This window comes from Lissotriton vulgaris, chromosome 5, assembly GCF_964263255.1.
Source record: "Lissotriton vulgaris chromosome 5, aLisVul1.2, whole genome shotgun sequence".
NCBI classification, from domain to species: domain Eukaryota; kingdom Metazoa; phylum Chordata; class Amphibia; order Caudata; family Salamandridae; genus Lissotriton; species Lissotriton vulgaris.
Window position 1 is genome coordinate 1,017,027,729 of NC_141693.1, and position 24,366 is coordinate 1,017,052,094.

At 46.8% G+C, this 24,366-nt stretch overlaps 1 protein-coding gene across 1 annotated transcript; it reads left to right on the top strand.

Annotated features, from left to right (window-relative positions):
* Positions 1-22,652: 22,652 nt before the first annotated feature.
* Positions 22,653-24,087, top strand: LOC147711917 (uncharacterized). The gene is made up of 2 exons (XM_086919565.1): positions 22,653-23,079; positions 23,360-24,087. The coding sequence occupies exons 1-2, from the start codon at positions 22,653-22,655 to the stop codon at positions 24,085-24,087; spliced, it is 1,155 nt and encodes a 384-aa protein (XP_086775691.1).
* The last annotated feature ends 279 nt before the right edge of the window (positions 24,088-24,366 follow it).

The following is a 24,366-nucleotide window of genomic DNA, read 5'->3' on the forward strand; positions in this document are numbered from 1 at the left end:
AATATTGTCATTGAGGCTTCTTAAATCAACGCACAAACACATTTTTCCATTGGCTCGTCTGGCTACAGCGAATGGAGAAATCCACTCAGCAGCTTCAATCGGTTCAATTATGCAATTTTCCAGTAATTATGACAATTCACACTTAACTTCATCTTTAACAATGACTGGTATGTTGCACACCTTATGTATTTTAGGAATGGCATTACTTTTTAATCTTATGCGATGAGAAAAACCTTTCAATTTACCACTCTTACCTGAGAATACACTTGGGAATTCTTTAAGGACCTATTTTTTTGTGTCCTCACTTTCACAAGCAACAAGAACCTGTTCTGGACTATTGGGATCCAAAATAATATGAAAAGATCTTTGATCTTTCCAACCCAATACAGAAGTACCATCAGAAGCAACATACAATTTACATACAGCAGTGCAGTTTTTAAATTCAAACACTAAAGAGCGATAACCCAACATATCAATTTTGTCACCTGTAAAACTTTCTGGAAGTACATCATTAGGCTCCCAAATCATTAACCAATTAACTTTCCATTACACTTTTAGCTATAATAGTGAAAGGAGAACCCGAATCTGCTGCAAACTGTAAAGGAATCCCGCCAAACTTTACAATACACAAGGGTTTGCTCTTTTCATTTTCATCAATATTTAAAACAATGTTGCATTGCTTAGTTTCATTAAGATAAAAAATAGAATTGTGTGAGTCAGAGTTGTAGTCCGATGAATCAGTATCAGTAATACAGGTAACCTTTGGTCGCTGAAAATACTTTTTTTTGCTGACTTTAGTAAAATGACCTAAAACTCCGCAATGTGAACATTTAGTGGACCTTGTAGGACATTTTTCAAAACCAGCGTTATGATTTTTGTCACCACAATGATAACATGCAAATGCAGAAGCATTATTTTGAATAAACTTTGACTTTGAAAACGATTTACTATTGAAAGTTTTTGTTTGAGAATTCTTACTAGATCCTTTTCTGGAACACTCTTTGTTTTTCTTGTGATATGATATTTTATTAACTGTAGGCATAGCATCAGTTTGATCAGACAATGCTTTGGAACTTCTGTCAGAAAGTTCAGCTTTTTTAACAAGGGCAATGACATCTTTAAGACTGTATTCACCTTCTATCCAAAGTCTGTCCTGAAATGTTTTATTTTTTGTACAGACAACAACTTGGTCCCTAAAAAGTTCATCATGTAATGCTCCAAACTTGCAGTGTGGGGCAAGTAATTTCAATTGTGAAACATATTCCTCCACAGATTCATGTTGAAGTTGTTTCCTTTTTAAAAAGGCACGGCTTGTAACTCCTATACATACTGTAGGTGAATAATGTTCAGTTAAGTCTAAAATAGCTACTTTGAAAATGTCAAAATCACCTGACCTCTCAGGTTTTTCCATTTGATTATATACTCTTAAACCTTCGGGACCAAGACTGTGTAATAGCATTCTTTTTTCTTTCAGGAAATAAAATACCAACATTGTCTTCCAAAGTGGCAATATAATAAAAAAAAAATTCTTTCCACTAAGTCCATTTAATGATTGGTTCACCTGGAGCAGTCAAAAACTCTTTAGGAGTACTTAAATTAATATTAATACACGAGGATGCATTTGAAATATTTGAAGAAGTAGAGGCTGAAGTATCAGTAGTGGAAGTGTTGGTTGTAGACGTATTAGTATTCATGGTAGACCTTGAAATATTGATAAAAAATACTGTATAAAAATAAGTATGAACTTACTTGAAATGTAATTGCAATTAACGTTGCAGTAGCAGAAGAAAACAAACTGTTCCTAAAACCTAGACGTGCTCGGTAATTGAATAATAAAGGGTTGTGGATGAATAAAAAAAAAAAATCCAAGATGGCGGCACGTTTGCCGCATACGGTCGCGTTGCGTGACCTAGTAGATCACGATCGTCGAGTAGAACTCTGTACGAACGCGTAAGACGTGTCTGGAAACATCTGTTACTAAGGAAGCTTTGCTATGCACAAAGGAGTGTTCCGCGCGCAGTGCTCGCAACATCCGTTACTAAGTACGCGTTGCTATGCACAAATGAATGTTGCACGCTCAGTACGAGAGGAAACTGCAGTCAGCAACCGGAGAAAGTTAAAAAACAAACATCGATGGTGAGTAGAAATAAGATAATAAGACAAATAATCCTACTCACACGACTCAGATGTACATCTCAACATTGAGTTCTGTAGAACTTTGGTAGTTGTTCAGTATAGCAAATAGCGTATCACAGATAAGCGGTAGTGAAAGAGAGTCTGGTTGAGAAAAACCACTCGATCCAAACACTTTCCGCTTGATTTTGATGGTAATTCTCCAGGCTGAACTTGAAGAAAACGGTATTTCAGATTAGTTCACATTCTTGAATGAGAAACGTGAACAAAATCTCGAAGTGAAGAAACAATAAAAAAAATGAAAAATGAATTTTAAAAAATCCCTATCTTCGCCAATTCAATGTAGCAATCTTGAATGAAGAATCAGATTCAAACTGAAGGAAATAGTTTATTCCATATTAAAATACACATCTAGATGGATCAGCTGTCAGCAGGATACTGACCAACTTCAGAGACACTACATTCCAATACAACTCCCAAATAGAATGTAGAATCACAACATATTCAAAAGGTTACAGAGCATTAAAGGCATACATAGCATTAAGAGAAAACACACTTACTAGATATAAAATAAATTTTAGAGCATACTACACATGCCTTGAAAAGATGCTGCCCTGAATGTGCCACCGGTGCAACTGAGGAAGGATGACTATGTGTGTTCACCTCTCTCAATACAGACAGACTTTTTAACCCACCATTTTGTAAACAAGCCTTTACAATGCAACGGTCTCTCCTTTGCAAAAGTTAGAGCTATTGGCAATGTAAATGAGAAATGTTTTATTTATGTGTTGGTTTTAAAAACAGATAAATAAATGGCATTGTCATTTACAATGCCAATAGCTTAATCTCTCCCAAATGCAAGACCTATCCAATTTGCACCCACACACACACAAACAGAGAGCCAGGCACACAGAGCCACACACACACGGAGCCATACACACACACACACACACATAGATGTGGTGGATGTGGTGGTGGATCTGGTGGATGTGGTGGTGGATGTGGTGGATGTGGTGGATGTGGTGGTGTTGGATGAGGTGATGGTGGATGTGGTGGTGGTGGGTGTGGTGGTGGTGGATGTGGTGGTGGTGAATGTGGTGGTGGTGGATGTGGTGGTGGATGTGGTGGTGGTGGATGTGGTGGTGGTGGATGTGAGGGTGGTGGATGTGGGGGTGGATGTGGTGGTGGTGGTGGATGTGTTGGTGGTGGATGCGGTGGTGGATGAGGTGGTGGTGGTGGATGTGGTGGTGGATGTGGTGGTGGTGGATGTGGTGGTGGATGTGGTGGTGGATGTGGTGGTGGTGGATGTGTTGGTGGTGGATGTGGTGGATGTGGTGGTAGTGGATGTGGTGGATGTGGTGGTGGTGGATGTGGATGTGGTGGATGTGGTGGTGGAGGTGGATGTGGTGGTGGTGGTGGATGTGGTGGTGGTGGATGTGGTGGTGGTGGATGTGGTGGTGGTGGATGTGGATGTGGTGGTGGATGTGATGGTGAATTAAGTGGTGGTGGATGTGGTGGTGGATGTGGTGGAGGATGTGGTGGTGGATCTGGGGGTGGATGTTGTGGTGGTGGTGGATGTGGTGGTGGTGGTGGTGGATGTGGATGTGGTGGTGGATGTGGATGTGGTGGTGGATGTGGTGGTGGTGGTGGATGTGGTGGACGTGGTGGTGGTGGATGTGGTGGTGGTGGTGGATGTGGTGGACCTGGTGGTGGTGGATGTGGTGGTGGTGGATGTGGTGGTGATGGTGGATGTAGTGGTGGTGGTGGTGGGTGTGGTGGTGGATGTGGTGGGTGTGGTGGTGGTGGTGGATGTAGTGGATATGGTGGATGTGGTGGTGGATGTGGGGGTGGATGTGGTGGTGATGGTGGATGTGGTGGTGAACTTGGTGGTGGGGGATGTGGTGGTGAATGTGGTGGTGGTGGATGTGGTGGTGGTGGATGTGATGGTGAATGTGGCGGTGGTGGATGTGGTGGATGTGGTGGTGGTGGATGTGGATGTGTTGGTGGTGGTGGAAGTGGTGGTGAATGTGGTGGTGGTGGATGTAGTGGATGTGGTGTGTTGGTGGATGTGGTGGTGGTGGTGGATCTGGTGCTGGTGGGGGATATGGTGGTGGTGGATGTGGTGGTGGATGTGGTGGTGGTGAACATGATGGTGGATGTAGTGGATGTGGTGGATGTGGTGTTGGATGTGGTGATGGTTGATGTAGTGGTGGTTGATGTGGTGGTGAATGTGGTGGATGTGGTGGTGGATGTGGTGGTGGATGAGGTGGTGGATGGGGTTGATGTGGTGGTGGTGGATGTGGAGGTGTATGTGGTGGTGGTGGAGGATGTGGTGATGGATGTGGTGGTGGTGGACGTGGTGGTGGTGGACGGGGTGGTGGTGGATTTGGTGGTGGTGGATGTGGTGGTGGTCTTTTAATTAATTAAAGTCCCGCCATACATTGACAACAATGTGCATGTCGAGTGGAAAGTCTGCTGAATGTTTACTTCCCGGACCATTCAAAATAACAGAGCCTGTTGCCCTCATTGAAATAGTCACGTGCTGGTGGCGGTAACAAAGCCACCTGTCCGTAAACACTGAAAGCACCTGGTTTTAAACCCAACCCATATTTAACCTCCCAGACACCTACAGCCATCAAACGTGCAATATTTACAGCAGCCTATTTTTCCATGATCTCAAGCGAGGGTTTGCCGCAGAAAAGGTTGTTTGTTTGTTTTTCCTATTGGTTTTCACCGGGTTGAGCAGTTCGCTAAGATGGGCCAAACGAGAAATACAAACGTTTGACCTAAGGGGCCATTAGGAACAGCTGGTTATTGAAAAGTAACTTTGCTCTGCAAAAAAAAGAAAAGACTTGTAATTTTCACAGCCGTGAGAGCAGGGAGCTCGCCGCTGATCTCGGGGTAAAACCAATGGAGCTGACAAGGCCAGGCAGTGAGTGCTCAGCACTTCGAGCCGAGCTAGCCGCACACTGCTCTTGGGGTAAAAGCTCAGAGGATGACAATAGCGGGTGCCTATAAAATGAAGACATCCATCAAGCAGACACTGTGCTAACGAAAATGTATACTTACTCGTGCCAGCCTGGCAGACTGAAGGCTCTGATGCAGGGAAGGGGCGGGGATCCTTCAGAGGCCAGGACTCTCGCAGATCACCCCCACCGTGCCACATGCAGACTCTGGACACCTAACACCCGGTTAAGTCGGTCCGTGTAAGCAACCGAGAGAAGGGGATATTCGTGGCTGCCTACAGCCAGCGTTGCTCTGCTGTTACTGCCTGAGCTCAGGTTTCCCGCAGCCTGCCTGCCAGCTGCAGGAGCTCTCACAGGACACAACCTGCAAAAACTTGTTTAGAGCGGCGCTGAAGAGGAGGCACGTATGACTGGAAGTGCATTTGACTGAGCTTTTTACTCTGTTTTCCTTCCCCCTCCAAGATGCGGATGAAGACCAGGGCAGAACTGGACAAAGATCAAGGGTTTTTACAAGGCGATAAATCAAGTATCCTGCTGCGTGGTGTTTTAGGCTACACAAGGCCTGTTTTTGGGAGGAGATTGCATCCTTCCTCTTTGTTTTCAAACTATGGTGTTATGTTATGTTATGTTATGAGCATTTATTACGCGCGCAGCTGCTACAGCAAAGGAGCGTCCTGGCGCCTAACATGGGAGCGACATAACAAAACTCAAAAGAGTGAACTGATGAAAGGTAGAAGACTAAGGGAACAGGACAGTCTTGACAGCCCTGCGGAATGAGAACAGATCAGCAAGGGTACGTATTTCGAATGGTTAGGCGTTCCACAGGGCAGCAGCACGTACACTGAAAGAGCGACCCCCAGCCCGACTGCGCTTAAACCGTGGAACTACTGCTAGTTCAAGGTCTGATGAGCGTAGTGAGCGACATGGAATGTAGGGAGACAAAAGGTTCTGAAGAATCTGAGCAGGGGAACCTTTAAGGATCTTGTAGGACATACAAAACACTTTGAACTGAATCCTGTACCTAATCGGTAGCCAGTGAAGGGAGCGCAAGGTGTTAGAGACGGAACAGAACCTGGGTAAGCCTACAACTGCTCTGGTGGCTGCATTTTGCACGCGTTGGAGACGAGTGAGTTTGGCCTGCTTTATCCCTATCAAGAGGGAGCTGGCATAATCAAGCCGAGACATCACCATTGCCTGTACCACGAGCTGTCTAGTCGAGGCGTCAAAGAATTTAAGTACAGGCCTCATGCTGCGCAGAATGCCAAAGCAGCAGGCCGCAATGCGTTTAGTGTGGCAGACAAAGCTAAGGGTGGGATCTAACCACACCCCTAAGTTTTTTTATCTCCGAGACCGGAGTAGGAGTGGGACCTAGCTCTGAGGGCCAACATGCATCGCCCCAGAGTTCCGCTTGTTTGCCGAAGACCATAATTTCCGTCTTTTTTGCGTTAAGTTGGAGACAGTTGGAAGTCATCCAACTGGCAACCGCCCGTAGTCCATCCTGGAATCTTGGGGCCTCCACCCCAGAATCCCCGCTGATCGTGACCGCTAGCTGAGTGTCGTCAGCGTATGACACCATGGTCATACCCCACTGCTTTACGACCTCAGCCAGCGGCCTCACGTAAAGATTGAACAACGTGGGACTCAGCGAGGATCACTGCGGGACCCCAAGAGCCAGGGGATGAGATTTGGACTGATGGGGCGGAACAGCCACGCAAAAAGATCGGTCAGCAAGGAAAGAGCGGAACCACTGAAGAGCGGAGCTAACCACGCCCGCTTCCTCCAGGCGCTGCAGAAGGATCCCGTGCAAGACGGTGTCAAAGGCGGCGCTCAGATCTAATAGAACAAGCGCCGCCGTTTGACCCGCATCAAGCACAGCGCGAAGATGCTCCACCATGAATAGGAGGGCTGTCTCCGTGCTGTAGCGGGCTCAGAATCCATTCTGCGTGTCATCCAGGATGTTAGTGCGCGAGAGATGGTCTGTGAGGGCGATATTAACATGCGCCTCCGCGACTTTAGCCGGCCAAGGGAGGAGCGAAATCGGTCGATCATTCTCCGGTTTGCTGGTATCGGGAGACGGCGTCTTCAGAATGGGCATTACCACTGCCTGTTTCCACTTCAGGGGTACCAGACCGGATGTAAGCGAGATGTTAATCAAAGAGCAGACTGGCAGAAGATTAGAAGATGCCAAGTCTCTAAACACCGCAGGCTTTAACGGGTCTGCCGGAGACCCCGACTTAACTTGAAGGGCCAGTGTCCTAAAACTTTCCGGTGTTAGGCAGGGAAAAGAATCTAAAACACCCTGTCTTGGAGGGCTTTGGAACCCTTCACCAGAAGGCGTGGCCGTAGGAAAGGCTCTATAGATGGTATGGACCTTTTCCAAAAAGAAAGCCGCCAGCGTTTCGCAATGTGCATTGGAACCAATGGCATCCGCAGAAGCCTTTTTAGCCACAAGGTCCTTGAGGGCTTTAAAAATGGTTTTTGATGGGTTTGTGCTGTTGCGAAATTCAAGAGCGTAAAATGCCGCCCGAGCTCTGCAGACAGAGCGATGATAGGATTTGACGGTAGCCAGATACATGACTTTTTTGCTGATGTCATAGGTTTTCCGCCATTCTCTCTCTGCGCGTCTACAAGAGCTTTTCAACGCACGCAAAGATCCATCGTACCAGGAGCTAGGGTCCCGTAGTCCACAGTTACTCGAGGTCATTGGAATAAGAGAATCAAGGGCTCTGGTAACCCATTCGCAAAAACGGTCGTAACCAGCTTCCACATTCTCCACCAGGCCCAAAGGGTCCTCAGCTAGAAGACGTTGGAGGTCTTCCAGTTTAACTTTTATCCAACGACGTCTGAGAAAGACGCGCGTTGTGGACTTAAAAGGAGACTCAGACAGTGGACACTGGATCGTTACCAAAGAGTGGTCCGTCCAGGCCATGGGGACAGGGGAAGCAACCCTTACCTCTGCTAGGTTTGAAAAGAAGGGGTCCAGAATATGTCCACCTACATGGGTGGGATCCGAGACCAATTGAAGCAGTTGAAGAGCCTCAAGATCCGCCACGATACCACTCACAGCAGGCAAAGTCAACGTATCAAAATGGAGATTCAAGTCTCCTAGGATAGAAAAATTGGCACATCCTACGGCCAGCGAGCTGATGGCATCAGGGAGTGCCTCCCTAAATGCCACGTTGCTGCCCGGGGGGCGATATATTAGTAGACCTGAGAAGGTAAAATGGGGGGTGATTGAACAAGGCGCTTTCGCAGCCCGCAATTTTTTTACCTCTCCAGTCGCAGGGGTAGCAAGATTTAACAGCGAGCGCTATACCCCCTCCTCTCGAGGAGCGATTGAGCGTATGGACCGAATACCCAGATGGAAAGGCCAGATTGAGAATAGCTGTGTCTGTTTCCTGAAGCCAGGTCTCCGTAAGACAAAAGATGTCAGGTAGTTCCTTTCCAGTAAGGTCGGCTATGTCCTGGTGGTGTTTTACCAACGACCTCACATTCAGGTTCCAGATGATAAGGTCCTGCCGTGAACATTTACTGCCAGGGGCAGAAATCTCACCAAGACAGCGCGGAAGGGCAGGGGCTTCAAGCGACCACCTGCCACAGGAACACTGGTGGGGGCCACTCATCGGACTCACACGAGACATGTCACATGATGGCAGACGCTGGCCGATGGAAACAAGAGCGTCCCTTGAATAGCCGGACATCATATGCGATGCAGATCCACCGGACAGAGTCCCAACACAACCAACGCGACCGTACGCCGACGGGCGCAGACGGGCAGGACTCTGGCACGACTCAGGCTAGGCGAAGGCGCTCCCGCTGCGCGATACCGCTGCGCTAGGCAGGGAGCTCTAAGTAGGCATCCCACATAGGCTTCTGCGCACTAGAGCGCTCGCTAAAGATGGCGCCCCAACAACTACCCCACTCCAAGATGGCGGCTACTAAGTGAGCCCACCCCGGGAACCGGACCCGCTCAAGCAGCGGTGGATGCCGATTAAGATGCAGGTGAGAGGGCAATTCTAAAAACCAGGGCTAACAACAGAAAAAATGAAAACAAATAGAAAATAGGTAGATTTAAAATCGCTATTTCAGCAGAGTGAGCGCGAAGCGCTAAGCAACGATGTCGTTCCTTGTCAGGGCGAACCCTGAAGCAGCTCGCCTTAAGTAGGCGTCCCACATAGGCTTCTGTGCACTGGAGCGCTCGCTAAAGATGGCGCCCAAACAACTACCCCACTCCAATATGGCGGCTACTAAGTGAGCCCACCCCGGGAACCGGACCCGCTCAAGCAGCGGTGAATGCCGATTAAGATGCAGGTGAGAGGGCAATTCTAAAAACCAAGGCTAACAACAGAAAAAATTAAAACAAATAGAAAACAGGTAGATTTAAAATCGCTATTTCAGCAGAGTGAGCGCGAAGCGCTAAGCAGCGATGTCGTTCCTTGTTAGGGCGAACCCTGAAGCAGCTCGCCTTAAGTAGGCGTCCCACATAGGCTTCTTTGCACTGGAGCGCTCGCTAAAGATGGCGCCCAAACAACTACCCCACTCCAAGATGGTGGCTACTAAGTGAGCCCACCCCGGGAACCGGACCCGCTCAAGCAGCGGTGGATGCCGATTAAGATGCAGGTGAGAGGGCAATTATAAAAACCAGGGCTAACAACAGAAAACATGAAAACAAATAGAAAACAGGTAGATTTAAAATCGCTATTTCAGCAGAGTGAGCGCGAAGCGCTAAGCAGTGATGTCGTTCCTTGTGTAGCCAAGTTTCGGTAAAAGTAGATGTTTAAGATCTGGCGGTTCCTACAATGATTGAGTGTACGAGTGTTGAAGCTGGACTACAAACTCGGATTAATAACACTAGTGCTACATATTAATCAACATGGGCTGTGGTAATTCGCAGTTTCAGAGGCAGTACTAGTACACTAAGCTCACTTTTGAAACAAACTAACCTCACTTTTAAAACTAACACTATAAACCCAGTGTACGCATATCAAATATTGCCGAGTTCATTTCAAATTCACAATAAACAAGCCTTTAAGTAGTTTGCATGTGAGGTTTGCACACAGCCTTTTGTCTGGAAGCCCCGTCTTTTTCAGATTGACTTCCCTGACTTCCTGCTGGGATAAAAGGATCCTTATCTTCTGTATGGGGCCATCTGGACCCATAAAGAAGATAAGAACCCTTTTACGCCAGCAGTAAGTCGGGGGAAGTCAATCTGAAAAAGACTGGGTTTAAAAAGAAAGAAGAACGTCACTAGGATCTCTTCTCCAATGGCTGGCCACCGTTTAGGAGGCCAGCCAATGGAGAAGAGGGGCGGGGCTTAACCTCGCTAGTGATGTTCTCTCTATCTCATTAAGTCTCCCCAGCGAGACTGCACAAGCGCAGCCATCGCAGGCTGAGACCTAAAAATGTTATGAAGAGGGAAACATTGTAAGAATTAGACAAATGGAATTTGACATTTTACATGTTTTTCTATTCAGTATTACCTTTAAGAATCCAATTGTTAAATGCTTTCAATGCAAGTTGCAGTATGTGCCTCCTGATAAAAAAGGGTTCAAGTCATAAAGATTATCTTTTGAGTAGATGTAACTTACTACTGGAGTGGTACTGCATGTCCATGATTAAGTAACACTCAGTCTTGCAAAAATAAAAGAAGTGTGTATCAATCCCAAAAGTCCTCTCGGTTGAACCTTCAAGTATTGGCGTCCAGAGCCTGAAACACAAGCTTTTGATTATGACAGCATTTTCGTGATTCTACATACAATTGCAAGGGCGAACATACAGAGTTGTACTGGCCTACAGGGCTATCAGGTAGTGCCTGATCGGCTGGTCTCACAGATCTGTGCGTGTGCCGTTTTTTTTGCACAGTTTGTGTGCATGTTTTTTTGGCCTGGTGGGCCGGTTTTTACTATTTTATTTCTCTGCTATTAAAACATACATCTGTATGTGCAGGTTTTTTAGCAGTTTGTGGGTATGTTTTTTGGTCTGGTGGCTGTTTTTTACTATTTTATTTATCTGCAATTAAAACATACATCTGTGTGTGTGCCGTTTCTTTGTAGCAGTTTATGGGAATGTTTTTTGGTCTGGTGGGCGGTTTTTAGGTCGAGCGACCTATCTCAATGCACATGCGCATTGAGAGCGGGAGCTCGATATATAGGCACTTAACCAGAGCTTACCGAGATCAGGCGATTCCCAGGCGATTTCTTCCAGTGCATGTGAAAGCGAGTGCACAATGCCACCAGCCGCTTGCCTCGCATTACCACATCAAAGGCGGCCGCGTCTCAGGCCCCTGCTGCTTCACACCCTCATGCCGCTCTCCCCACTCCGCCCCCTCCCCTGCCCGCCTTGTCGCATTTCTCCTAGTACTTTCACTTTGACGGCCGCAGGCCGTCTCTCGTGTTTCTCCTCCCTCCTCCCAGTGTTTTTTTTTTTAACTTGTTTATATGTTTTTCACATTTTGCATAGGTTGGATCGCATCAGTGAGACGTTATAGCGGTTTGTATACAGAGTGTAAAATATGCATGGCATTTGTAGCATTCCTTATACGTTCATATTTAAATGTACATCCCCTTAAGTCGGCTGCCAAAGCACGTTTTCGGATGGCTCGTGTTACACCGTGGTGGAGTGCGTGGTAGTGTTGTATATGCTATGTGTGAAGCCCTTTGGTGTCGTGCCGAGCGACCAGAGAGCTGCTCTTGTCTATTGGCGCAGTGTTCAGTAGTGCGATAATCAGGGCAATACCACTGCATTTATATGATGCCACATATTCCATCATTTGCTGCATCTCTTTATATATAGCACAGGACATGACACAAGTTGAAAGGATGAAATATATTTTATGAAAAGTTCACCCATCACTCTTTTTCAGAACCATAGCAAATCGACAAGCAGTTGTTTTGAGCGAAAGCTAATCTGTTACGATTGTTTTTACGAAGGGGTATTTATGCTGGTGCCTACTTGTGAAGGGCTGATAATATGGCTTCTCACTTCTCACGTTTGGCCTACCTGCGAATACATCCTAGCGATTGTTAAAAACATGGGCGTTTGTAATTGCAGTCGCCTTTAGTCTGACCGGCCAGCATTGCTTTGGGATACCTACTTGTCTTCCGGCTCCTGAAAGAACCGTTTTTTTTAATCAAACTGACCAAAAGCAAATCGACGCGTTCTGCAGAGGTCCTGCAGCTTTAAATCTTCACCAAAGCGTGCCAGTTCTCCTGGCCTGACAAGTGATTACGACTGTGGCTATGATGGATCAGGGCGCCCAAGGTATACATTTACTTAATTCCCCCTGACGCTGCTAGTTTTCATATCTCTTGTTATATTAGTCTGGCAAATCGGTACTTTTGCAAAAATGGAAAGAACTGCTGCAAAATGTAAAATCTGTGAGTAATTGCGATTGGTCTTTTAAAAAATTACGAGGAAACCAAAACATTTAATTAAAAAAACGTTAATGCTCGGTCATCCCGCCTTTGGAATTCAGAACAGTCCTCCTTAGCATATCACCTGCATGTGAGGCAGGCTTGGCGCCATTGCAGCTTTACAGGGGGCGGCACCTCTTTGCCCCTGTGAGTGTGAAACTGGCTTCTCATAAAGACTGGTGGAGGCTACAATATGTTGGTATGCAAATGACAAACAAATTGTCAAAATACCGCATTTACACCCAAACAATTGGCTGGCTCTTATTTCAAAAGGCCCTTTTCTTAACACGGTATGAGGTAAAAAATGTCTCCGCTTGCTGTACTGACAACGGCGGTTAAACTGAGCATCGGATAATGAGGTGCCCTTTGCAGCCATTCTGCTATTGAGCACCCATTTTGCCCTTGTTTGTCGTCATTTCGCCATAAACGGTCTTCTAATACTGTCCGTGTCATGCTTTAGTTCTTGACGTAAAACAATTTTTATTCAGATAAAATGCGCAGTTCGCTTGTCAGGGAGCCCAGAATGGCAGGCGCGCATCTGTTCCGCAGACACCACAGGAGCCGTGGGCTGTGCTCGCTTTAAGCAGTGTGCACGAGCGTGCGGCAGAACTTGCCTTCAGAGCCTTCTCGTTTGGCTTGTAAATATATTGCTTCAGCTTCTGTCCCTGCACTACATTTGGCGACCGCTGGGATTGGAAGCGCTTTTTGGAAGGAATTTATTTGTAATAAAACATTTTGCTTACTGCAGCTCTAATGTGGGCGATTTAAGTTTCAATATAACTCCTTTAGTTTGTGGTATTAATACTCATCACACTTTTCCCTATCACACGCAACGCTTAAACTACTTTACTGAGAGTACTATCTAATTCCTAAAAGTACTTATTGAGTAAAGTTACAGGCAACGAGTTACCATAACCATGTAATTGACCAAATGTTCCGCATCATCACATTTAAGCATTTTCCTTATAGAGTGGGATGGCGATTGCCATTGGTAAATAGAAGGCACTCAGTAAAGTTTGTGGCTATTCTCACTTATTTGCCATGATTTGGCTGATGTAAGTGTTCAAATTGGATTGTGAAAAAACAGGTGGAGATAAAAAACATTTCACGGCCTTATTCACGTTTGCTTCACAGTCTCTACGACAGACAATCCACGGAAGAAAGTGTGGGGCAATTGAACCAATCGCCATAATCTACACATTTCATAGGCTCCCACGAGTATCCCCGTTTCTCTCAGTAAATATGAAACAGGCTGCCTTTCAAACTGTACGTGCACAGGCCTATGTTTACCTTCTTTGTATTTTTTTATGAAAGCTTCGTGAAACACAAATGCACATTTTCAAGCTATACAAACACTGTTCAAACATTGTCAATGCCTCGAAGTTAAAGGCCCATGTTGATAAACTGAGTCAGATTCTGAAAGAAGAGATTATGACAGGACTTTGAATAACTATTGTCTTAAAGACAGCAGCCTTTCCATGCAGACTTCTAATCACAGGTGTTGAAGAGAGAGCACGAGGTAAGAACACAGCACAGTATGGATTTTGCATAAGTAATATAAAGTACTACATACTACGTCAAAACTATTTCTAATCTAATAGAACCTGCGGTACAAAGGTGGAAATTCCGTGCATCTCCGATCAGCCATTGATGTAATCATCACAGTTCAAATATGAACCAATTGACAATGGGAATGCAGCTGATCGCAATTGTATCCATACTGCATTGTATGTTCATCGGTAAAATGACCACACCCGTTTATAAAATAAAAAGTTGACAGTGTTTTGTAGAACTGGTTTCAGTGCATCAGAAAGAAAAAACAATGACATCAAAAGCATCATTCACAAACATCAGTGCAACATTCATACACATAGAGCAATATGGGGACTCCCACAGATGATGATAAACACCCGCAGGCACGCATTCGCACGGAAACAGTCGCAAACACACAAACACTTCTACAACAGATGTCCCTTCAACCATTTTCTAACAAAGACTGACAGAGACACACAGACCTTCCCAGAATAAATGCATGTGAAAACGGACAGACACGCACCAGGATACACCACACAGATGCACACTGTAGGGGTGTAACAATGTCCTACCACTCACACCTCCAGGGTCACCAGGTCACGTGCATATTACCCACCTGTGTGCCACTGCTGTTATGTCAATAATGCCCAGCTCTGCTGATACAAGGCTTCTAGACAATATACACAACCACCCCATCCACCACCACCACCGCATCCACCACCACCACCGCATCCACCATCACCACATCCACCACCACCGCATCCACCACCACATCCACCATCACATCCACCACCACCACACTCACCATCACCTCCACATCCACCATGACATCCACCACCACATCCACCACATCCACCACCACCGCATCCACCACCACCACCACACCCACCACCACTACATCCACCACCACATCCACTACAACCACCACCCCATCCACCACTACCACCACCACCACAGCATCCACCACCGCATCCACCACATCCACCGCATCCACCACCACATCCCCCGCATCCACCACAACATCCACCATCCCCACCACATCCACCATCACATCCACCACCACCACCACATCCACCATCACCTCCACATCCACCATGACATCCACTGCCACATCCACCACCACATCCACCACCATCACATCCACCACCGCCACATCCACCACCACCACCACATTCACCACCACTTCCACCACCACCGCATCCACCACCACCGCATCCACCACCACCACATCCACCACCACCACCGCATCCACCATGACATCCACCACCACATCCACCACCACCGCATCCACCACCACCGCATCCACCACCACCACATCCACCACCACCACCACACCCACCACCACTACATCCACCACCACATCCACTACAACCACCACCCCATCCACCACTACCACCACCACAGCATCCACCACCGCATCCACCACATCCACCGCATCCACCACCACATCCACTGCATCCACCACAACATCCACCATCACCACCACATCCACCATCACATCCACCATCACATCCACCACCACCACCACATCCACCACCACATCCACCATCACCTCCACATCCACCATGACATCCACCGCCACATCCACCACCACATCCACCACCATCACATCCACCACCGCCACATCCACCACCACATCCACCACCACTTCCACCACCACCGCATCCACCACCACCACATCCACCACCACTTCCACCACCACCGCATCCACCACCACCACATCCACCACCACCACCACTACATCCACCACCACCCCATCCACCACCACCACCACCGCATCCACCACCACTGCATCCACCACCACCACGGCATCCACCATCACCACATCCACCGCATCCACCACAACATCCACCATCACCACCACATCCACTACCACATCCACCATCACCTCCACATCCACCATGACATCCACCGCCACATCCACCACCACCACATCCAACACCACCGCATCCACCACCACCACCGCATCCACCACCACCACCACACCCACCACCACTACATCCACCACCCCATCCACCACCACCACCACCCCATCCACCACCACCACCACCACATCCACCACATCACCACCACATCCACCACCTCCACCACCACCACATCCACCACCATATCCACCCCCACATCCACCACCATCACCACCACATCCACCATCACCACCACCACCACATTCACCACCACATCCACCTCCACCATATCCCCCAGATCCACCACCACCACATCTATATGTGTGTGGCTCTGTGTGTGTGTAGGTGCAAATGCAATGTTCTTGGATTTTTGTCACAATAAAATACACTGAACATAATCTTCACAAAAGTTATTTACAAACGTTTAAGCTATTGCCATTATAAATTACAATAACTTTTATTAAAGTATTAATTATTTACAAAATTAAAAGCCATTGTTATTTGTAATATCAATACATCTAAGTCACGTAAATACAACACACATTGCATTACAATTGCTATAGGTGTCACATTTGCAAAAGTTAAAACTATTGACATTGTAACGGACAAAGCTATTAATTTTGCTACTTTCAAAACCAACACATAAATAAAAAAAAGTGTCATTTACAATACCAATAGCTCAAACTTTCCTAATGCGAGACCTATTGCATTTCCAATGCTTGTTACTGTTGATTTCTCTGATAGTAAAACAAACATTGCCTGCAGCAAACATAAATGCATGCACTCTCCCCTAACTTGCAAAATACTCATACAGTGTGTATTTACAAGTTAAAAATTGGCCTAATGTGGAACAATGTATTTAGTTATCTGGTTCACCAACGTGGGACACTTTTTAGTCCCAGTCCGAACCTGCGAATATAAATTCTTTCATTATAGGACTATAGATTGTTCCTGACACATTTAGGACACAGACAGACTTCATTAAAATACAACAAAGGCTGAGATGCTGTTATCCTTGTGACACGTGGATGCTTCATTAGTGGAGTAAATCTCTGCTCTCCAGGCATCTTCAACCCAGCCTTGTCACTTGACGTGTCACACGACCACAGCCCTGCCATATAATCAAGCAACAGCGAAGGTCTGTACGTTTAAGGAGATGATTTTATGCTGCAAGCGAACTCCCAAAGTCGACACATAATCACAGCTTCCTTAATACCCAAGTGTTCAATCATGCACGTTAGCCTTGTGGTGATTATTACCTGCCTAATATGCACAAGGAAGGCGCGGTATGCATTAATGGCGGCTACCTGTCGAATAAGAATGATGTAATAAGCTCTTCCACGTGATTGGCATCGCACAATGGCTCTCAATCTGTTTACTCAAGAGGTCATCAGTGGGAACAGGAATTCTAAAGCAGCCAATCAAAACGCCAGGTCGCCTCTTCCCTCGTGCTGTTATGGGAACCATTACCAACATTACTTCTACATTACAGCACACTTCGGTGAGTTTAACAGTAGGCATTAGAAAATCACAGGAATGGTCACTTAAAATTTTAAATAAGTATTAATCACAGCGGTATGGCAAGGACAGCAATTCATTTCCTTTAGTGCAATGCATACGAACCATTTGACGCGAGCTTATTATACATTTTTTTAAATATATTTTATCTGCAGCCATACTTATAGAAATGTTTTATCTGTGCATCTGTATATATGATGTCGGAGCTGATGCAGTAACGAGAAGCGTCTACCTGGAGTTTAGAGACATATAAACATTTTTTGGGATTTGTTTGAATTCGCTCGATTTGGATCATGACCTGCTTTTTGCTTCTAAACATACATGTATCTGTGTAAGTTGGTGTGTTTTACGTGAATTTCCTTTTCCTTTTAAAATTCTCGTGGTTACATTGCAGCGGGGGCCTGCCTTCAGTTTTCTTTCTTCTCGGCTCTCCTGTGTTGTCATTACTACCTTCACCTTGGGTGTTCTACAGAAGGCCTGTGTCGTTGTCATTTCCAGACCCAGTAAAATGGCTCACTTTCGCGTCCGTTTGCGCACGCGCACACCCCCATGTGTCTTGCATGGTTTTTCCTGATCCTCGGTGCTCTTCCTATTGTTCAGGTAGACCGTCCACACAATAGCCCTTTGTGCTCGGTGCACACAACTCTAACCAGTGAAAATACCCGTGACAATGCTACACGTGCTTGTGTCACTCTGAAGACATTTGTAGTACTGTGGAATGAGGTTATGAGTTGGAGTAATCAGGCAGTATTCTGAGATCTTATCTCTTTGCTCCTCATAAGGGTCTTGGGTGGATTTGCCACTTGGCGATTTACACACCAATGATGGGCCTTGCTTATGAAGACTCAGGGGCATATTTATGAAATTGTCACGCAGCGCAGCTCAGCAAGTCGCCGTGATGCGCTGTGTGATAGGTAAAAAAGCTGGAATGCGCCGCACTCAACAATATACAGCGCATTCCTGTCATTTCCCAGGGCTGGTGCCCAATGTACGGCCGAGCACCAACCAGGCGCCCTTACACCATAGTGCAAGGGCGCCTGCGTTGGAAGTAGGATTGTTTCTGTTCAGGAAGGGGCAATACTCTGAGGCATTTTCCTCTTTCTATGTCTTTTGCAGAAAACAGCACGCATAGAAAGAGGAAGTAACGAGGAGAGGTAAAGATATTTCTTCTTGTTACACCTCACCTGGGGTTACACAGCATTTTGATGCATTACCAAGTTTACCAGGGTTGGTAAATCTGAGAATGAGCCAATATCTATGGGTGGAAGCGTGGGAACACCCCGCTCCACCCATGGAATGTCTTCCCAGGGTAGAGAAATGCAACGCAGCGATTTGCGGTGCGTTTTGGTACTCTGGATTTTTCAAGCCACGCAAGGTGGCCTTGCGTGGCTTGATAGCTCAAACATAGGAGTTGCGTCACTCTTATGCCCCGTTGCATGGTGCAAGGGCTGCGCAACTCCTACATAAATGTTCCCCAGGGTTTTTCAATTTCCCTAAACCACCATATAGACTCCTTATGGCCTAAAATTGCTTTTTGTAGAGTGCAGGATATTAATCTGTGCTGCCTCCCAAGACTCTTATCTATCAAATGCGTGAACGCTGGTGAAAATTCAAACTCTTTGATATTCGTATGAATAGCAGTTAGCAATTAGTGCTCAAAAGTGACAAGTCTTCCCGGTTTGGATAGGGCTAAGTTCTGGAGAAGGTGAGAATGGTGGTGCTGCTTTCCTGAAGTTCCTGAAAATAGATAGGGCTCTCCCTCATGAGCTATCTGCTCTGTTATTGTATGGGGTTTGCATGGTCTGTAGCCATACCTGGCACTTCAGGAAGCAGTTGCACTGAGTTTGGTTGGTGAATTTATGGGCAGCCTTTAGAGGATGTGCCTCATTCGGCTCACTATTACCGCTGCTCGCCCTCGATGGTGAAGAACAGTATGTGTTATTCTGTTCCCTTTCAGAGTCAAGGATACGCACATCTGAGAAGCTGTCTTTGTCATCTCTTCCTGTAATGTCTGGCTCTCCTATCCTGACCAGGACTCTCAGGTCTTTATATGATTGACAGGCCAACTTTTCTGAGGGCAGGGCCTCACACCCTGGTGTATTGCTGATGGAACTTCCATGGATTAACCCTGCTTGGGATTTGTGATTTAAGACAATCCCGAACCCACAACTGCAATACTTTAAAACGTTTCCCTATACAAGGATCTTGATTGCTCCATAAGGTGATTTAAAATTTCCCACTCCAAGATACCTTTCCAGCCCATAATTCCCTACTTGATTGCATTGATCAACAATTTCACCATTATTGACGCTACTTGAAAATGGAGGTAAGGAAGTGAAGTACTCCGTTTACAAAGGATTCTTGCAACCACCCCCTCCCCCCCTTGTAACAAGTTCTGCTTTTTTTGGGGGATGGCATCCTATGATGGCTTCAGTTCCCCTCCTCCTGAATCCGACTGCATAGATTTCTGCTTCCTCTTCCTTCCAGGGCTTTCAGTCAGAAGGCATCTCTACTCCCTAAATATGTGCTACTGTTACCCTAGGAACTCTCATAGGAGCCTGCACCAAAAAGTGAGTTAAATGTCTGCGTCTGGTGTTTTGGAACCATCAAATGAGCCCCAGGCCCTTGAAGAGGTTTGTTGATAGTGCATTGCTCAAGGGAATGTTTCTAGTTTGTCTCCTGAGTGGGCATGCTCGACTCAGCAACTCAGGAGTCATTCTCTGGCGTTGACTGGATGAATTTGGCCCATTGGCTTCTTTTTTAGGAGCTGATGAGGCCTACTGAAACTCCAGAATGCCTTTATTCTTTTCCCTCCTTCTCTCTCTATTTGTCACTGACATCACGTGTACAGAACAGAGAGAATGACTGAGAGAAAATGAGAGATGATAATATTGGATGCGCTGGAGTAGGCAAGCCTTAACCTCAAGTGACTTCAACAATCAGTTAAATGGCAGTAGAAGCACACACCATGCCAGAAGAAAGAGTACGTGCCAGGAAAGGCAGTACTATCATAAAGAAATCAGCAGGCACCGGGCTCTGTTATGATCATACTCTGCTGGACTGAAGCTTTGGATAACTAGGACATGGCCACCAGGGGCTGCTGAGTGCCAACTTCATCATGTTATTCTTTCTACAGCAGCGGATAATAACTTTCTGACTTCTGGGGGGCCCCACTGAATCACTAGTGGAAGCCAGGGTCCCCAGCCTAAGCAATTTCTATTATTTTAACGTCAAAGCAATACAAAAAAATACAGAAACAAGAATACGTTGAGCACATACACAACTTATGAATATATTATTTAACTCACGGACAAAAATATTGTAATTTTAATGAAAAGGTTGGAGCTTTTCAAAATGTGGTTTCATATCTAAAAGATGAAGCCATATGCTCAACTGTACCATACCACTTTGTCTCTTTTGTGCTTAATGCATGCTCTCTCTTTATACACGCATACCAGTGCTTGAATTGAGGCCACCAACTGTCCATAATAGATTCTGTTTACTGTACTGCTCCCAGAAATTATGCTAAGTATACTAAGTTAATTTTTAGCCTGCCCTTTCAAAAGTGTTCACATTTATAGAGCGGTCTAATATTTTTAATTTCACATTTTGCATGCTTATATATTTTATCAACCTTCTATTATTTAGTTTTGTAAGCAGTTGCAGACCTCCTGGGTACGCATAGCAGAACCACAGGGTCCAGAAAGAGAACAAGAAGCTAAGGAGCACGACAAAAAGTGCTGCCACGAGTTGAGCTGGCACTTACCAGGCAACATCACTTCAACACCAGAACGCAAAATCAGAATCTTCACAAAGCTGCAAGGTTCATATAATCACAAGCAACACAATCATATTCTCTTAATAAAGAAGGAAACACTATAGGAATTAATCTACATCATTGACTTAATATATGCTGTACTTTAGTGTCACCCTGGACGAAGCACTACGCTACGCTTGCGGAATTTGCGAAGTTTGCGCAACTTCGCACTATGTGAGCTGCACGTAGCACAGTGCGAACACGTGTAGTGCAGCGTAGCGTAGTGCAGCGGTCATTTTTTGCTTGTTCGCGCTCCTCAACGTCATGTTCGCGACTGCGTGCAAGCAAAATGACATCCCGGCGAGATTCTCAACGCGGGGAGGTCAGGTTTCTCATTGTGAGTGGTTGCGCATGCTCGCGACCACTCTCAATGAGAAACTACCAGTTGGCGTTGAGAAAGCTGTCGCTCGAGTAATAATCTACTCGAGCAGCCGAAAACTACAGCTCGCAATGTGCAAGATGCCGTTTTCAATGATTGCACAGTGCCGGATGCTTGTCCGCACTGTGCAATCATTGAAAACGCATCTTGCACAGTGCGAACATGGTACTACGCAGCTCACGTAGTGCTACGTGAAGTTTGCGTAGTGCAAAGTGCACTTCGCGTAGCTTCGCGTAGCGCCACTTTGCGAACTACGCCCACCCTTACTTTAGTGCCTGTAGAGATCACGAAAACCTGTGTAAATTTGATAATCCAAAAACAAGAAAAGATCACTGAATTATGTCCATGATGCATGTGTGCCTGTCTAAAAACACAAAGTTATTGCAATTTTTGCAAGCAAATCTGAAATTCTTTTTTCCCCTGCTGATATTTTGATTCTGTACCGCGCCATATATGTGGAGGTTAAATCAATGTAACCTACTGGTTACGGCTGAAAATAATATAAAACGTATCCCTATTTAATCTCCCTTTTTATTGCCAACCCTATGAAGCGCTGCCTTCCTTAAAAAATATACAGCCAGATTCATCAATGTCCAATTCTGCGATTTTTAAATTGCGAGAAAATGCGAATCGCAATTTAGAAATCGCAGAACGGCATTCATGAAGTTTTGCGATTTAAAAATGCGATTCGCAAGCGGCCGCAATCGCCGATTGCGAGAAGGCAGAAATCGGTAAAAAATCGCAGAATCCGCCGATACCCCTGTTGAAATTGCGATTTCGCAATTACCGATATCGCAAATTGCGATCTCGCTTATTGCGAGATCGCAAAAACGGGAAGTCGCACCCTGAGCACAGTGATGACATCACAACCAGGAAGTAGGCAGGTCCCACCCTCATTCAGCAGTGAGAGGCTGAAGTACAGGCAGCAGTTGCAGAGCTCCCCTCCAGCATTCCCACAGTACTACAGCAGGAGACACCACAGTGGCAGGCATGGCACAGGATGCAGCAGGAGCTTCCACCAGTGGGAGAAAGCGCAAAATAAAGTTTTCGGAGCAGGAGCTCGAACACCTAATTGAAGGAGTTTCCAGGCATCACAACCGCCTATTTGGCAAAGACTCCCGAAGGGTACCAGAGGCGGGCAAAAGACGCATTTGGCTGCGCATCCGCGCCAAAGTGAACGCCGTGGGGGTGACCCAGCGCTCGGTGGACGAGCTGAAAAAGGGCTGGTATGACTTGAGAGGGCGGGCAAAAGAAAAGATTGCTGAGAGGCTGGGGGAGCAATTGGCGACAGGTGGAGGGGAGCCCACCGTCCCACCGAACAACCCACTGGAGGACCAAGTGGAGGAGACCATCAACCCACAGGCCTGCGTGGGTGTGACCCAGCTTGACTCCTCCCGACCCACCCAAGACACACCAGGTAAGTGCCATGCGACTGCAACCCCCTGTCCCCTAACATTGTCCACGACTCCAGTGCAACCCATTACAAACCCCAATCATGCAGCCAATGTACAGCTCCATAGCGCAATTGCATTGTGGGACATGTAGTCTGCCCACAATTACCATCCTGTACCATAGAGCCTGACATGTCCAGCGACAGTCAATCCTGCAGCGAGACAGGGAATGGTAGACTGCATGCATGTAGCAAGCCTAACTGTGTACGGAACATGTCACTAATCAACGTCCACTTTACATCACAGGTGGCGCTGATGTCCCCAGCACAGACAGCGAGGCCCTGGTGATTGAGGAGAACACGGAGGACACGGAGGGGGATACACACCATACCCCACAGCCCGGACCATCAGGGCAAGCTGCCACAACAGCGGCCATCCCACCACCCGCCCCTGTGGCCCGTGCCACCCCCGTGACAACAGGCGCTGCTGTAGCACCACGCAGCACACAGCCACCAGTGGGGCCTGCAACACCAGCAGCAGGTCGCCAACAAACCCGCCGCCCTGCGGCTGTGAGGAGCCAGACGAGCGGTCTGGTCAGGGAGCCGCGCACCAACACATCCCGCGCTGGCAGGGGCAGAATTGTGCGAGCAGGTGGGCTCTCTATTGAACGCAGGATGCTGAGTGTGCACAAGACCCAGGCCCGACACCTAGCCGCCATCCACCTCCAACTGGACAAGACGGCACGTAACGTGGCACAAATGACAGCAGCTGTGGAGGCCAACACTCAGGCAATGTCCAGGCAGCGGGATGTCAATCGCCGACAACTGTTGACCCGCCTGTCGGCGTACACGAGGTCGAATCACATTATTGGGAACGCCACCTCCCAGCTCTCGCGACGATCCCTGGCCATGCAGGTCCAAATGGTGCAGTGCTGCCAGGACATTGCTACAGCCCTGGAGAACATATCAATAGCCATGCAGGGCATGCAGGCCAGTGGCCATGGCCAGGCAGGGGGGGGCAGACAACAACAGTGAGGCAACATCAAGCCACAGCAGCCAGTCCCTACCACCGGTCGTAGCACCCCGCCGCAGCAGCAGGCCCTCTGCCGCCGCACGGCAGAATCAGGAGGAGGACGTAGAGAGAAGGTCAGGGGCAACTACCTGGAGACGCCACTGAACTGTGGTGCATTACGAGGCCACATGCTGACGCAACAAGCATGCCATACAGACTAACCTGGACATATGAAGCAATATGTCAATCTTTTCACACTTTTCAGAATGCCATGTTTATTGTGCAGTAACAGTAACTAAAAT